Here is a 13,117-nt window from a genome sequence, read left to right on the forward strand (position 1 = left end):
GTGGAGTTGCTGACCATGTACTGAGCCTCTGAAACTGTAAGCCGAAAATAAACCTTTTCTCCTCTAAATCCTCTAAGATGTTACTGTCAGGTATTTTAGTCACAGTGACAAAAAAGCTGACTAACACAGCTGGGGACCTCTGGCTTGGTTCTGGGAGGAACTCATATCCAAAGGAATCCTGTTCAGGTTTGGAATAAGACTGTGGCTCCACTCCATAAAATGAAGAGGCATTTGGCTGCTGCCAAAGGTTTAGAAATGTGCTTTTATTTTTCAAACTCAGGTATGTGACACTTTATAGTTCAATGCTAGCACACCTGTGTGAGGCTTAACAACATTAGCAACTGACAGCCAGTGATACACAAATCCAGCGTCTCCCTTCCCGTTTGACTCTGCCAGGCTGTTCATGGGGAGCAGCACACACGACTTTGCGGCAGCCAGAAAGTGAAGGTCTTTCAGGAGGTGAGGTCAACAATGATGCAAACCACACATCACTTTGCAACTGAAGGTAGGCAACCAGACATCTATGGCTCAGCAGCAATGTCAGAGGCATTTTGAGGGGAACTTTGTTTCAGATCAATGTCATATTAGAAATACAGGTCTTCTTCCCTTTCACAACTGCTTTGGCAGCAGATACAACTACTTCAGGTTGATCTTTGCTTCCAGAAAAAAACAGACTGATGAGTACTTTTTCAGCCATGCCTATGTAAATATGGCTACTCTTATGCTCCCTTTTGGAGCATCCTCTTCCTCAACTTTCCTAACTCACAAATGGAGTATTGTGGGCAAGGGCTTGTGTCTGAAGTTCTCTGAGGGCCTTTCTGTGGGGGAAGCTGGAGGTGCAGAAGCTCTCAGCACCAGCTCTCCTTGCCTTGTCTCACCTGGAAACAGGGATGGGAACCTTATGCCAAGTGGGTAATGGGCCAACTCAGCCTAGTCCTTCTTTATGGGGGGCTGACATTGGATGTTGGCCACTTAGAGTCTTGTTCTAGAGCTGTTCTCTCTGGATCTCCATTCACAGCCTGCCTTTGGCTCTGAGGGCCTTGTGTAACTAAAGCTTCTTCAGTTAGTTGTATCTGTGCCTACTGGAAGAGGCCAGGTAAACCATCCACCCATGCCTCCAAAGTCCCTCTACTTTGTTCTGCACCTCTTTACCTTAATGGCACATCCTTGGTCAACCCTGGTTTGGGCTTCTCTCTCAGTCATTTTCCAGCCACTGTAAAGGACACCCCCTTCAATAAACATGCAGTTTTAAAGTGGGGTCTAGTCTAAAGGTGACTATTTGAAGGGAGTGATTGTGTTGAGCCCATCCTTGAACTTGGAAACAGTGTTGCTGCTGGCCTGGTTGCATTCCTGCTCTTCACAGAATAGCCTGAGAAATATTAAAACAATCTCAGGTCAACAAAAATGTGATTCTTCTCGTAGAGATGAGGTGGTGCTGGTGCTGGTACTGGGAAAACTGCAAAAATCTCAGCAGTCCCAGGGTGCTCTCCACCACCTTAAATGTTCCACTTCTTCTTTTGACCAATATTTAATGACCCCCTCCAAAGCATCAGCCACCATGTTAGGTACCTACCCAACAGATGGGTAAGACATGGTTCTTGTCTTTGAGGAAAAATGCTTGGAGGAACAGATAATAGAAATAAATTATGGTGATAGATGGTGGGTATAGGTAAATAATGAAAATACTTAAGAGCCAGAAAGCATAGAGGGTATGAACCATTATGTGGGGTGTGGGGAGAGTGTGGGGAAAAGGTCATTAAAGCCTGTATGGAGGGGCGATTTTTGCACTTGGCCCTCAAGAGTGAACAAAATAAAAGAAAAGAAGAGCAAGAGAAAAACTAATGACTGGAGATCTAGAACAGCATAATTTGGGAAGCAATAGTTTGGGAAACAGTCATAGTTTGGGAAGCAGAGGTGCCTTGGAAGAGCTGAAGGACCAATTGGGTGAGTGAGACTGGGAGGACAGGCATGCAGCTAGGAGACCACTGGAGAAGCAATATAGTGCGGGGTTAAGGGTATAGTCCCTAGAAACAGTCCACCCTGTTTGGAGAGCTAGCTCCATGATTTACTAGCTGTGTGTTCTTAACAAGTTACTTATCTTTTTTTGTGCTTTAGTTTCCTTATCTGAAAATGGAAAGAATAATATCCATCTCAGAGGTTTTTTTTTCCCCTTGAGGACTAAACGAATTAATATTCTCATATAATACTGAGAATAGTTCTTGGCTCAGAGTAAGTTCTATATGAATGTTGGCTGCAAAAGTAAACAATAGCAAACAAAACCTAAGGCAACCACATAGAACCCATACTGAAGCCAACACCCACCACCACCACCAAACTGATGAGGGCTGATGAAGGCAGTGGCTGAAAAGGGGGGGAGTGACATCAAATTGGAGATTTGCTCCTTCAGCTCTGCGCTGAACAATTGGGAATGCTCTAGAGCGTATGCGAGGTTTGGAAATCCCGTTGCAACGGAAGCCCGAAAGTGCAATTTCCCCCTTTCATGTGACCCCCCTAGAGCGAAAGCTTGAAGCTGAAAGCACACCATTTCTCCTTGCTCACTTGAGAGGTGGGTTAACTACTTTCAAAGGGAGAGAACAAATAGGAAACAGACTGTGCTGTACAGCAGCTTAGAGTTGGCATCTGACATGGAGACCAGCAAGTCTGCCATAGAAGCCACAAGTTTTCAGTGTTTTTCAAACATCTTCATTCTGTGTGGATAGTTCACTGTACAGGTGCTGTGACTGCCCCACATTGAGTGAAAATCTATGGGTTGGCTTGATACGCATCGTATTTCTTTAGAGCACACTTTTGGAGGGTTGTTGGCTTCGTGCACACGCGTGTTGTGGGTGTTGTGTTTGTGTACAGATGCACAGACCTTGATTTGCATCTTCCCATATTTCATTTCAAGCACTGAGCTAAATCTGGCCTGTCCATTTTTCTGAGAAACCTTTCCTATTCTGTGAAAAGAAACTGATTCTGAAGGGGAGAAAGAGAGGCCAAAGGAGTGTTATGGAAAATGAGATGGGAATTGGGAAGATATTCACGTGTGACTCAGAATTCTAGGTCTGACTCTTAGGGCCAGTGTTAGCTGTTAAGCACAATTCTTCCTGGTACCCAACTGCTGAGAGGAAAAGGGGAGAGTGAGCTTCTTACTGTCCCCCAGTGAAGGTGTATTAATTCTCCCTAGCCATCTGAGCTAGGATCAGGAGACCTTCCCTTTGCCTAGACTTCCTTGGTGACAGTCACTTTTTCATCCACCAGATGCTTTTCCAAGCAGGTTTGTTGATCCTCCAAGAACATCAAGTTACTGTGGTCTGAATAATTCCCACAGTGGTGCCAAGTGTGAAGAGAAGCCCTCCTCATCCCCCAACGGGAGGGGTGGCAGGACATCCATGGACCTGAACCTGATGCACTAGACTTGGGGACAAGGTGGTGGCTGATGTCCTGGAGCAGGGCATTGGCTAGGAATCAGGTTTCCTACTGCTCTGTAGGCTGCTCATGCTGGAGTCCTGAGCTCCACCAGGAGTCCCTTTGGGCTGCTGAGCAAGTGGATCTTCCAAGGGGCCCATCAGCCTGCTCCACACAAGAGTTATAGGAATTGTAGAGTCCCAGCACAACAGTCAAGACCAGTATCACAGCAGCCATCATCCAGATCACTTGCCAGTGCTGACACAGTTTGGGATACATGACTTGTAAGAAATGGACCAATTCTTCAAGTTTGCTGTCAATGAAAAAACAGGTGGAGGGCTTAGTATATTGGGCCAATGTATGATGCCCAGACCCATGCTCTCTGTCTGGGGATTCCTCCTATGCTATCCAGAGCAGTGGTTCTCAGCTATGCATGGATCTTGGCAGCAATTTTTCAAAATACCTCAGGCCTACTGAATGAGAATCTCCAGAGTTATGGTCTAGGAATCTATAGTCACATTCCCCTAGATGGTTTTGACACCACTGGTCTATAGCATTGATGGTGAGAGCTACTGGTCAGGAACATTCTATTACTTGTTTGATCATTCACCCATCCACACATGCTCTCATCTATTCATGGGATGATCACTGATATCTGCACTCTTTTGAGCCCCAGAGTGCAAGGTTGGCTGATCCATACTCCCATGGATCAGATAGCATCAGCATGCCACTGCTTTTAGCTTTATTAGCGATCCGTTCCAAGTTCTAACCTGTACCCTGCATCAGTGCTAAGAAGCATAACTCATTGTTCTCAGTTCTATCTCCAACTGTGTCCAGAGTGGAAGAACTGTGCTAAGCTCTCAAAAGCAGCTTGATTTTCTACCAGAAGGCCTGTTGCTGAGAAGTAGGGAGCTCTAAGTCAGAGTTAGTAGAGAGTGGAAAACTTGCCATGAATTGAAAAACTCAACTCCTTAGAAAGGGGCCAAATGCTCAGAATGTTTGCCTCCCATATTAAGGCCATAGGGAACAGTGATTTGTTTCTTGTACATGTGAGAACCCCATCAGATCATTTCAGGCACAATTTAGCAATAAAAAAAGAGCATGCTGGCTGATATGAAAACTACTAGCTATTTTCACAATTATTGAGAAGGTAGAGCTTGGAAATGTAAGCCTTATTTCCTTTCAGTCCTATTTAGATTCTTTTGATCCTATTAAGATATGACTGGATGCCAAAATGGAGTCACTCTTTGGAGCTATATTTTCATGCCCCCAAACAGGCTACTAGAGTGGGAAGAATCCCACCCTAACCCTATGTTAAAGTGAGACTACAAAGGAGGTTAAGTCCTGGCTTTGGTGGTGCACACCTGTAATCCCAGCAATTCAGGAGCCTGAGGCAGGAAGACCACAAGTTCAAGGCCAGCCTCAGTAACTTAGAGAGGCTCTAAGCAACTTAGTGAGATCCAAAAATAAGGCATAAAAAGGACCCGTGATGTAGCTCCATGGTAAAGCACAACTGGGTTCAATCCCCAGTAGCAAAAAAAAAAAGACCTGACTTTGTGACCCTTAGGTAGTTATCCATTTCTGGTCTATAAGAGAAGTCAGAGATTAAATTAGGTTAGCATGATCAAATTGTATTTTCATGTATGTATGAATATGCCACAATAAATTACCCATCATCCTGCACAATTGAGATGCAACAATAAAAAGTTAGATTAGAAAAAGAATTCCTATGGAAGTCAATTTTTTTGGTTGTTGTAAATAAACTTGTTTTCTTAGAGTTAAGGGTAAAATAAAGGAACCTGTCTAAATATCATTTTAACCTTGTAGAGTGACTTGAAAAAATGTCAGGAAAAAGACAAAGTTTCATGTCACACATCATAAGTCTCAATTGTTCAATGTCTTATCAATGTCAGATGTATTCTCTGTTTGAATATTGTTAAGATGTTGGATTGACTCACCCACACTTCTTTTAAACCAATCCTCCAGAAAGCAATGCTTATAACAGATTACATTATGGCATATAACAGAGTAGAAACTCAGAAAAAAAAGACACTTGTGTTTCATGTTTGAATTTCTATAAGGGACCAGCTGCTGGACTTAGCTTTTATGTTTTTAAAATGCACTAAAATAGGACATGGAATTTTTAATAATTTCCGACCTGGCTTGTTAGTGAGGTACCAAAGTTTCATGGCCACCGGATCATGTTTGAGAGCAGGTGTCTGCAGGCAACTGTGTGTCTAAGAGGCTCAGGTGGACAAGGATCTCCTGGCATTGAAGACAACGGCTCTTGAGGCTAATATGATAGCAACCTCAGCCCTTATGGACAAGATGACACCACACTGCTAGGCCTGAAAAGGTGAAGCTACATCCTTGTGCTGAAGGACGTAGACCCTTCTGAGGGCTGTACTCACGCCTGGTATCTATCACCTGATGAACAGGTCTATTCTCAAAACCAAAAAGCAAATCCAAGGGGGAGCAGAAGTTGGGAGACAGAACAAGCTCTCTCAGGATCAGGATGATCAAGAGGACACTCTTGAGTGATGGCTGCTACAGGTGGTCATTGCCAAGTACTTATAACCAGCTGGCATAAATGGATGCCAGGCAAAGCCTTATTTCCCCTGTCATGAAATGGAAGCTGGATGACAATTGCCTGAGATCAAAATAAGCTAGATAAATCCTGTGTGTGCTTTGTAAACCAGACTGTTTATATTCCTTGTACTCTCTCTGTTTATTTCTCTTTTGTTTTTTTTTTTTTTCTCAGTGTTTGGTAGTGTTAGAAGTTCTAGCCTGTCTTCACTGTATTCAGGATGCCAAAGGAAGGGCTTGTCCGGACTTGATGACATTAAAGAGAAGAAAGGCAGTGTGATGGCCTAAAAGATAAAATCAGAGGACCCCCAAGAAGGAGGAGCCATAAGGAGAACAGCATCCAGCTGCTTGAGGATCCTTCAGGAGAGGCCATGTGTCCCAGCATTGGGGAAGCACTTCCCCAGCTCTGCTAGATGCCATTTTCCTTGAACAATGAGGTTGACTCAGGCAGGCTGGACCCTCTGGGTTGAATCTTTCCTTGGTTTTGGATTGTTCCTGAGGCGGGCTGAAAAATGAGCTGATCATGACTAGGCTGGGAGGGAGTCTATTCAGGATCCTTTACTCTCTCTCAGCTTACAAGAGCTCTTGATTGCTGTCTGTCCTGCCCATGACCACCTCTGACCCCTCAATTCTTGCAAATATTCCATTGTGAACTATTTTTTGCTCTTAATTTCCTCTACCACCTCTCCATCTTGAGTGCCCTCTTGGTCTCTCTGTTGGCCATGCTGGCCCCAGACCTACTACTGCCCTGGACTGACATTTCCAGAGATTTTTGTGCAATTCGGCAAATAAATGAATCATAATTTTCAGTAATCTCAGGTCTCCACACACAGCTTCCCACCTGCTTCTTGGGTCCTTTTCCTCTTCCTCAGTTTCTTCTACCTCCTCAGTTTCCTCAGGACTCTCACTCTTCTGTTCTTCTTCTTCTTCCTTCAGGCCTTGAAGTTCTTTGGTCTTCTTTAGACCTTCCTGATATCTGGAAGGCAAAAAGGAACAACTGAATCTGGAAGGGCCAGGCATGGAGGAGCATCCTTTCCTGAGTTCCTAGGGGAGGGGACTTGAGCGCCTCCATTAATGATGCACTTCCTGTGATTCCACACAACAGGAAAAAGCTGGGAAGCTCCACTGAACCCCAACGTGGCTCATGTCAGTACAATTTCCCCTCACTCCTCAGTCATCCTTCCTGTTTATGTGACACTGTGACAAACTGACAGGGAAAAAAAATGCGGGCACAGGGTCTCCTGGATTCTTATCCTACAAAACATACTGTAGAGATAAGATTGCATTTGTTCTCTGTGTAATCCTTGGAACTTCATCTTCTCGTTGGTAAAACAGAGAGGGTGATCCCCATCTCAGAGGGCACAGGACAGTTTTCAGAAGTGCTAGGGCTCAGCCTAGAGGGGTAGTCGGTAAATATTCACAAAACCAATGGAGGAGTTTGCCCCCACACATTCTGAGGGTAGATAACAGTTGTAGGTGAAAAGATAGGCTTTCCTGGAGAGAACTTTCTGATTTCCTTCTCCCAGGATCAGTATTGTCCTGAACATATGTTTACTTGTCCTATAGCATGGTGCTGAACTTAGTGATTTGGCTGGAGCAGTCCCCCCACTATGTGTGACTGCCACACAGAAGCTCCGGGGTTCTGATGGGCAGGAAGCTGCATCTCCCTAGGGAGCTGTGGGGGCATCAAGCCAGGTTGGAGGTGATTCTCTATCTTGGGGTCTGAGCCTGCTCAGTGCCATCTCCCCAGTAACTAACAGTTAGCCTTAGGTGCTCCTGAAGCTCAGTTAGAGAAGGGGATGGTTGGAAGCTGGAGGGGACTCTAGTTTAGAGGAGGAGGGGATGACAGGGCAGTTCTAGGAAGCAGAGTTGCAGCTGCCCCTGGGTAATGGTTGGCAGCAACATGGCTGCTTCTCGCATATGTTGGGAAACCTCAAGCACCACCAAGAGGAACCTACCCTGAGCCCCTGATTTCCAGATCATTCCTAGCAGTAGTATTCAAGCCTAAAAAGAGAGCAGTCTATTATTGCCTAACCACACCCTCCTTCCCAGCTTCCTTCTGTTCTTCCTGTGGAATAGTCTTACACTTTTCCTACGGGGTCAGGAGGCCCTGGGGTCACTGGTTGCCTCCCCAAAACCTCTTAGGAAAAGAAAAGGCCCGTGGGAAGGTATCTTCTGACATCTGCCAGGTGCCCCCGGGCTGGCCGAGGTCTGACTCACCCCTTGTTGTAGGCTTCTTCCTCCACCCTGGCCTTGGTCTCTTGGCTAATCTCCTCCAGGCAGCTCGGGGGTGGCACAGGAGCAGAGGCTTCACAATCTGGCTCCCCATTTGTCTTTCCACTAGAGGGAAGGGGGAAGCACAGGGTGTCATTTTAGGGAGAGGTTGAGCATCTGCAGACAAAGCCATGTCTTTGGCCTGATTCCTGATTACAAGTAAGAAAATCAGATCTTTCTTTAGCTTTTAGATTTTTAAAAAAATCCTTCTGCTCTGAGAAAAGATTTTATGAAGTTCTACTCTATGAATCTTTCCTAGACCATCAAAAACTGTACCAGCTTCTCTTCTCATGGGCCCAAATCCACCTTGATTCTTATTCCAGGGGGGTGCTATAAGTGGACAGATTCAGAGCCTCACAGCACTGAGATGAGGAAAGTGAGGGTGAATTAAAATATTCTCATGACCTTATTTACTCTTTCAAACAGCTACTGAATATAACTAAGCTGCAGGCAATTGCAATGTGCTTAGAACACATTAGGAAATAACAAAAGGAGAGCTGGTTGTGGTGGTGTATGCCTGTAATCCCAGTGACTTGGGAGGCTGAGGCAGGAGGATCACAAGTTCAAGGCCAGCCTCAGCAATTCAGCAAGACCCTGTCTCAAAAGAAAAAAGGCTGGAGATGTAGCTTAGTGGCAAAGTGCCCCTGTGTTCAATCCCCACTAACAAAAAAAGAAAATAACAAGATGGTTTTTGCTATTGTGGAGCTTCTCAGAAGAGAAAGACTCCCATCCCCAATTCCTCTCCCCCCAAAAAGGAAAGAAAAAATTTGTAATTTACTACATTATGATACTTATGAAAGAAACTATGTAGTGACAGAAAATAATGAGAGAATGTGTTTAGAGTGAATGGTCAGAAAAGGCCTCTCTGAAGTGCTGAAATCGAAGCACAGGCCTAAAAGATAAAAGTACAGCTTTGTCTATGGCACACAAAGATCATCCTAGGTAGAGGATACAGAATATACAAAGACTGAAAGCACAAAGGTGCTGGGACATTGGAGTTGCTGCAAAGAGTCATCATGGTGGGAGTTAACTTTTGGAAAAGATAAAGTTGCTGTGAATGTGAGGTATTCAAATGGAGAGGTCAAGAGGACAATTGTTCCTGCCCAAGTGAGGCACAGAAGAATTCCCAGCTGGAGATGTACATTGACATCATCAGAATATAGGTGATACTTAAACCTACGGGATTGGATAAGATTGCCTGGAGATAGCATGAGGAAAGATAAGAAAGGATCTGTGGACCAAATCCCTAGTATCTCCTCACTTAGGTGGAGAAGGAGGAACCCCCAGAGGCAATCCAGAAGTAGTTACTGGAAAGGCAAGAGAGAGCAGAAGAGTGTGGAGCCTTGGGCACTAAGAATGGAGAGAGTGCTGCAAGGGAGAGTTCACTGTATCTCCCTGTATCTTCAGAGTCTGAAGGAACAAAGTGACTATAGATATGATGGTACAGAGGTCAAGAGGAGCCTTGACGTAAGGGTGGGAGCCAAGGATAGATCGAGTGGATTTAGGAAGGAAAGGGAGGTGAGACAGGCAGAGACACAGGCATTTAACTCAGACGAGGACAGAGGAGTATTTTGGAGGAAGAAGTGGCCATGAGTCGATATCACATTTGAACATCAATAATCCAGTAGAGGGATTTTTTTTTTTTTAAAAAGGGATGACCAAAGGAGCAAAATCTTTGACTAAAGTAATCAAGACTTCTCCTCCAGGCAGCTCAGGGGGTGGCTCAGGAGCAGAGGCCTCACAATCTGGATCCCTTGGTCACAACAGAGGGAAGAAGAAGACGGAGACATCTTGGGGCTCTAGTGAGGGAAGATGAGAGGGCTCCTACTGACAGGCAGCTTAAATGTCTCATAAAGAGGGAGGTTATTTACTGAGAGCGAGAGATAGAGGGCCCTAAAAAAGTTGGAGGAAGCAGAAAGTATAAGAGTCATGTGGGAAATTAGGAAAATAAACATATTAGAAAACCATGGTAGGTCGGCTGAGCAGTGCTGAGTCTTTATTTAAAGTACTGAGAGATCAGGTTTCAAGGCCATGCCTTCCCTACACATCCTGCAGCCCACTGAGGCATCCAGGATCCCGATGGGAGGAATGTTGTCATGGAGGAACCATCAAACAAGGCAAAACTGTGAGCAGGGCTTTCCAGCCAGGACTCTGAGAGATCGCAGCTGCCATCCCTCCCTGACCTCAGGCAGGGTTTATGAGTGAGCCTTGTATCTGCTCCTCATTCTTGGCATCAGTTTCCCATCTCTTAGTTTTTCCCTTAGACCTTGTAGGATTTACATTTCATCAGACTGGAAACCAAAACCCATTGTGGACAAGAAAGATAACACTCTAAAAATACCAGTTATTCATAACATTTCTCCTTTTGCAAATTACATTATCCACTCCCTTCCATGTGACCTTTGCCTAATGTGCAGTTTCCTATTTGTCCAAATGACTGGAGCAAGAGAAGAAAAACATAGCTACAGCCAAGGGCAGGGACAGTTATTCTTTTAAGAAATATATTTATATATTAGATATTGCTATCACACTTTTTCTTTTCTCTATAGCTACCAAACCCTTAGAGGTTTATTAAAGTTAAGAAAGTTTGAAGGAGGACAATGCAGTACAGGGGAAAAGAAGGCAAGCCTGGGTCCAGATCCCAGCTCCAACACATGTGAGTTACTTAGCCTTCCTGAACTGCAGATCCTCAGCTCTAAAGTGGGGGCAATAATACATACTTGATGGGGTGGTGTTAGAGTTAATGGAGAAACATAAGTTTACTTTCTGGAATATGGCACTGGACAAATGATATCTATTAGTATTATTGTTACTGTTATTCAGTTGATGTATCGGTAAATGTTGGGAGCAAGCTGAGCTTCCTTCGAACCTCATCCAGTAAAAGAAAATCAAAGCTGATAAATTACCAGGTGATTATTTTACATCTTCAAGGGAGAACTTGATATAGGTTACTCTGACAACTCAAAGTCATGGGAACCCTAAATGTGAACTAATGTTAGGTATGGTATAATTTACATGAAATTTACCTAATATTGCTTTAAAATTTTCTCAGTGCATGACTATCACATACCATAGCACACACACCTTCGAGTTTTGCTGACTACATGATCATAAATCTTATAGTCCTTGGGCCACCACTGCTCTCTAGAGACAAACTTCCTTGGTAGAGCCCGGAAGTCCATTTTATTCACCCTTCAACATGGACCTTCTGTGCTTCTGTCCATTTCAGCTCCCTTATGGGACTTTCACATAAGTTCTCTCCCTTCATCTTCCCAATGACAAGAAGAGCTAACACTATACCAGGCTCTGTTCTAGGAGTTCACTTAGGACTCATGGATGATACTATAAGAGATTACTGTTCTCAGTTTGAAAAGTGAAGTTGAAACCAAGTCTCAGAGAAGTTAAATGACCAGCTCCAAATCAAACTGGACCCTGTGTAGCCCAATACCTGCCCATGCTTTTGATTGCACCATCTGCCACCAGGCAAGACATGATCCCACCTGACAGACAACAAACCCAAGCTTGGGTTGAGTATGTGACTTGCCTACAAGTCACATTATTGTTGCTGGGACTCTCACTTTGGTCCTCTAAATTTGTGTCAAGATGTATTTCCAAGTCTCCCTGAGCCTCTCTTTCAGTAGAAGTCTTTCTCTGGAGCTCTGAGTAGTGTGTGGGCTCCAAGGTACCTGCTGAGTTAAGCCATCCCCACCTGCAGGCTGGAGCGCAGCCAGCGATGCTGTGTTTCTTTCACAGGCTGCAGGTTCGGAGTGTGGAGGACCTTTGCTTCAAGTGGGACAAGAGCAATAGGATTGGAGGTGGGGCAGACACATAGTATGTACACTGTTCACTGTCATCTCCTAACCTCTAGACTGAGCTTGTAGTTCCCTACATATCTTCTCCAACTCCCTAGACATTTATCCTTACACATCTTTACTACTCAGCTCAAAACCTCCTCTATGAAGCCTTTGCTGATGTTCTCCCTTTTCCCCCACGCTCTGGTTAAAGTTGATCTCTCCCTCTCCCTCTGCTTTCTCACCCCCCCCCCCATGACACCATGACACCATGGCTAAGACAGAGGGCATTTTTATATTCCTGTGCATTCCTCTGTATGACTGTTGCCACAGGGGGAGGGACTGTGTTTGAGTCAAAATGATGCTTGGCATACAGCAGGTACCCTTGGGTGTTTGTTGAGTTGCTTTGTCTTCTTCAAGATGTATCTATCCAGTCTCTGTCTACCAATCTTGTGAAAATGGGCTGGTCCTCTCTGTGTTTCCTGAGAACCCAGTGTTTGGGTTGGGCTAAAGAAATCTTTCCATGTCTATAAATGAGTGCTGAGCACAGCCTGTGCCTACACAGGGATTTTCTGGGCCAAATACTCACAGATCTTGGCATCCATCCCCAGCCTGAAATCCTATGTACCTTCTTTTTGGGGTGATTCATTAAAATGAAGCTCATTGTTCTCACATGTCCACCAGGTCAAAGTGTTTGTCAGTATCCTGAGTTCTTAGTAAAGTGAGGGGCTGTTTAGTCAAAATGTGTTGCTAGGCAGGTTTATTACATTCAGTTTTCTCCACATATTAAACAATATTTGAAAGTGACTACAATCCTTTCCAAAGGACAGATCTTATCTTCCTGGGCTCAGCAATATTCCTAAGCTATCACCATTGCCCTAGCTCACTCTAACAAGGCCAGCCCAGATGACTGGAGTTAGTGGAACTTCTTTATTCCCTTTTATTTGGTCCCAGATTCCTGGGTCCAGGGCCCAACAAGTTTGTTGGAAGATAATTTACTCCAGAATACTATCAGCAAGGGGGAGGGTTGCTCACTGTACAAATTTAATGGCATATGA

General features: G+C 44.5%; 1 protein-coding gene across 9 annotated transcripts in view; it reads right to left on the bottom strand.

The window, feature by feature from the left end:
* Nucleotides 1–250: 250 nt before the first annotated feature.
* IRAG1 (inositol 1,4,5-triphosphate receptor associated 1) overlaps nucleotides 251–13,117 on the bottom strand; it is a 118,931-nt gene continuing 106,064 nt past the window's right edge. For all 9 annotated transcript variants that reach the window (XM_081282057.1, XM_081282055.1, XM_081282053.1 and 6 more), the window contains 3 exons: nucleotides 8,215–8,334; nucleotides 6,836–6,970; nucleotides 251–3,721 (listed from right to left, as the gene is read on the bottom strand). In XM_081282057.1, coding sequence (XP_081138183.1) covers nucleotides 3,478–3,721; nucleotides 6,836–6,970; nucleotides 8,215–8,334 — 499 coding nt within the window. In that variant the 3' untranslated portion in view covers nucleotides 251–3,477. The remainder of the gene's footprint in view (nucleotides 3,722–6,835; nucleotides 6,971–8,214; nucleotides 8,335–13,117) is intronic.

The sequence above is a fragment of the Spermophilus citellus genome (genome assembly GCF_964194105.1).
Source record: "Spermophilus citellus genome assembly, chromosome: 2".
Taxonomy (NCBI): Eukaryota; Metazoa; Chordata; class Mammalia; order Rodentia; family Sciuridae; genus Spermophilus; species Spermophilus citellus.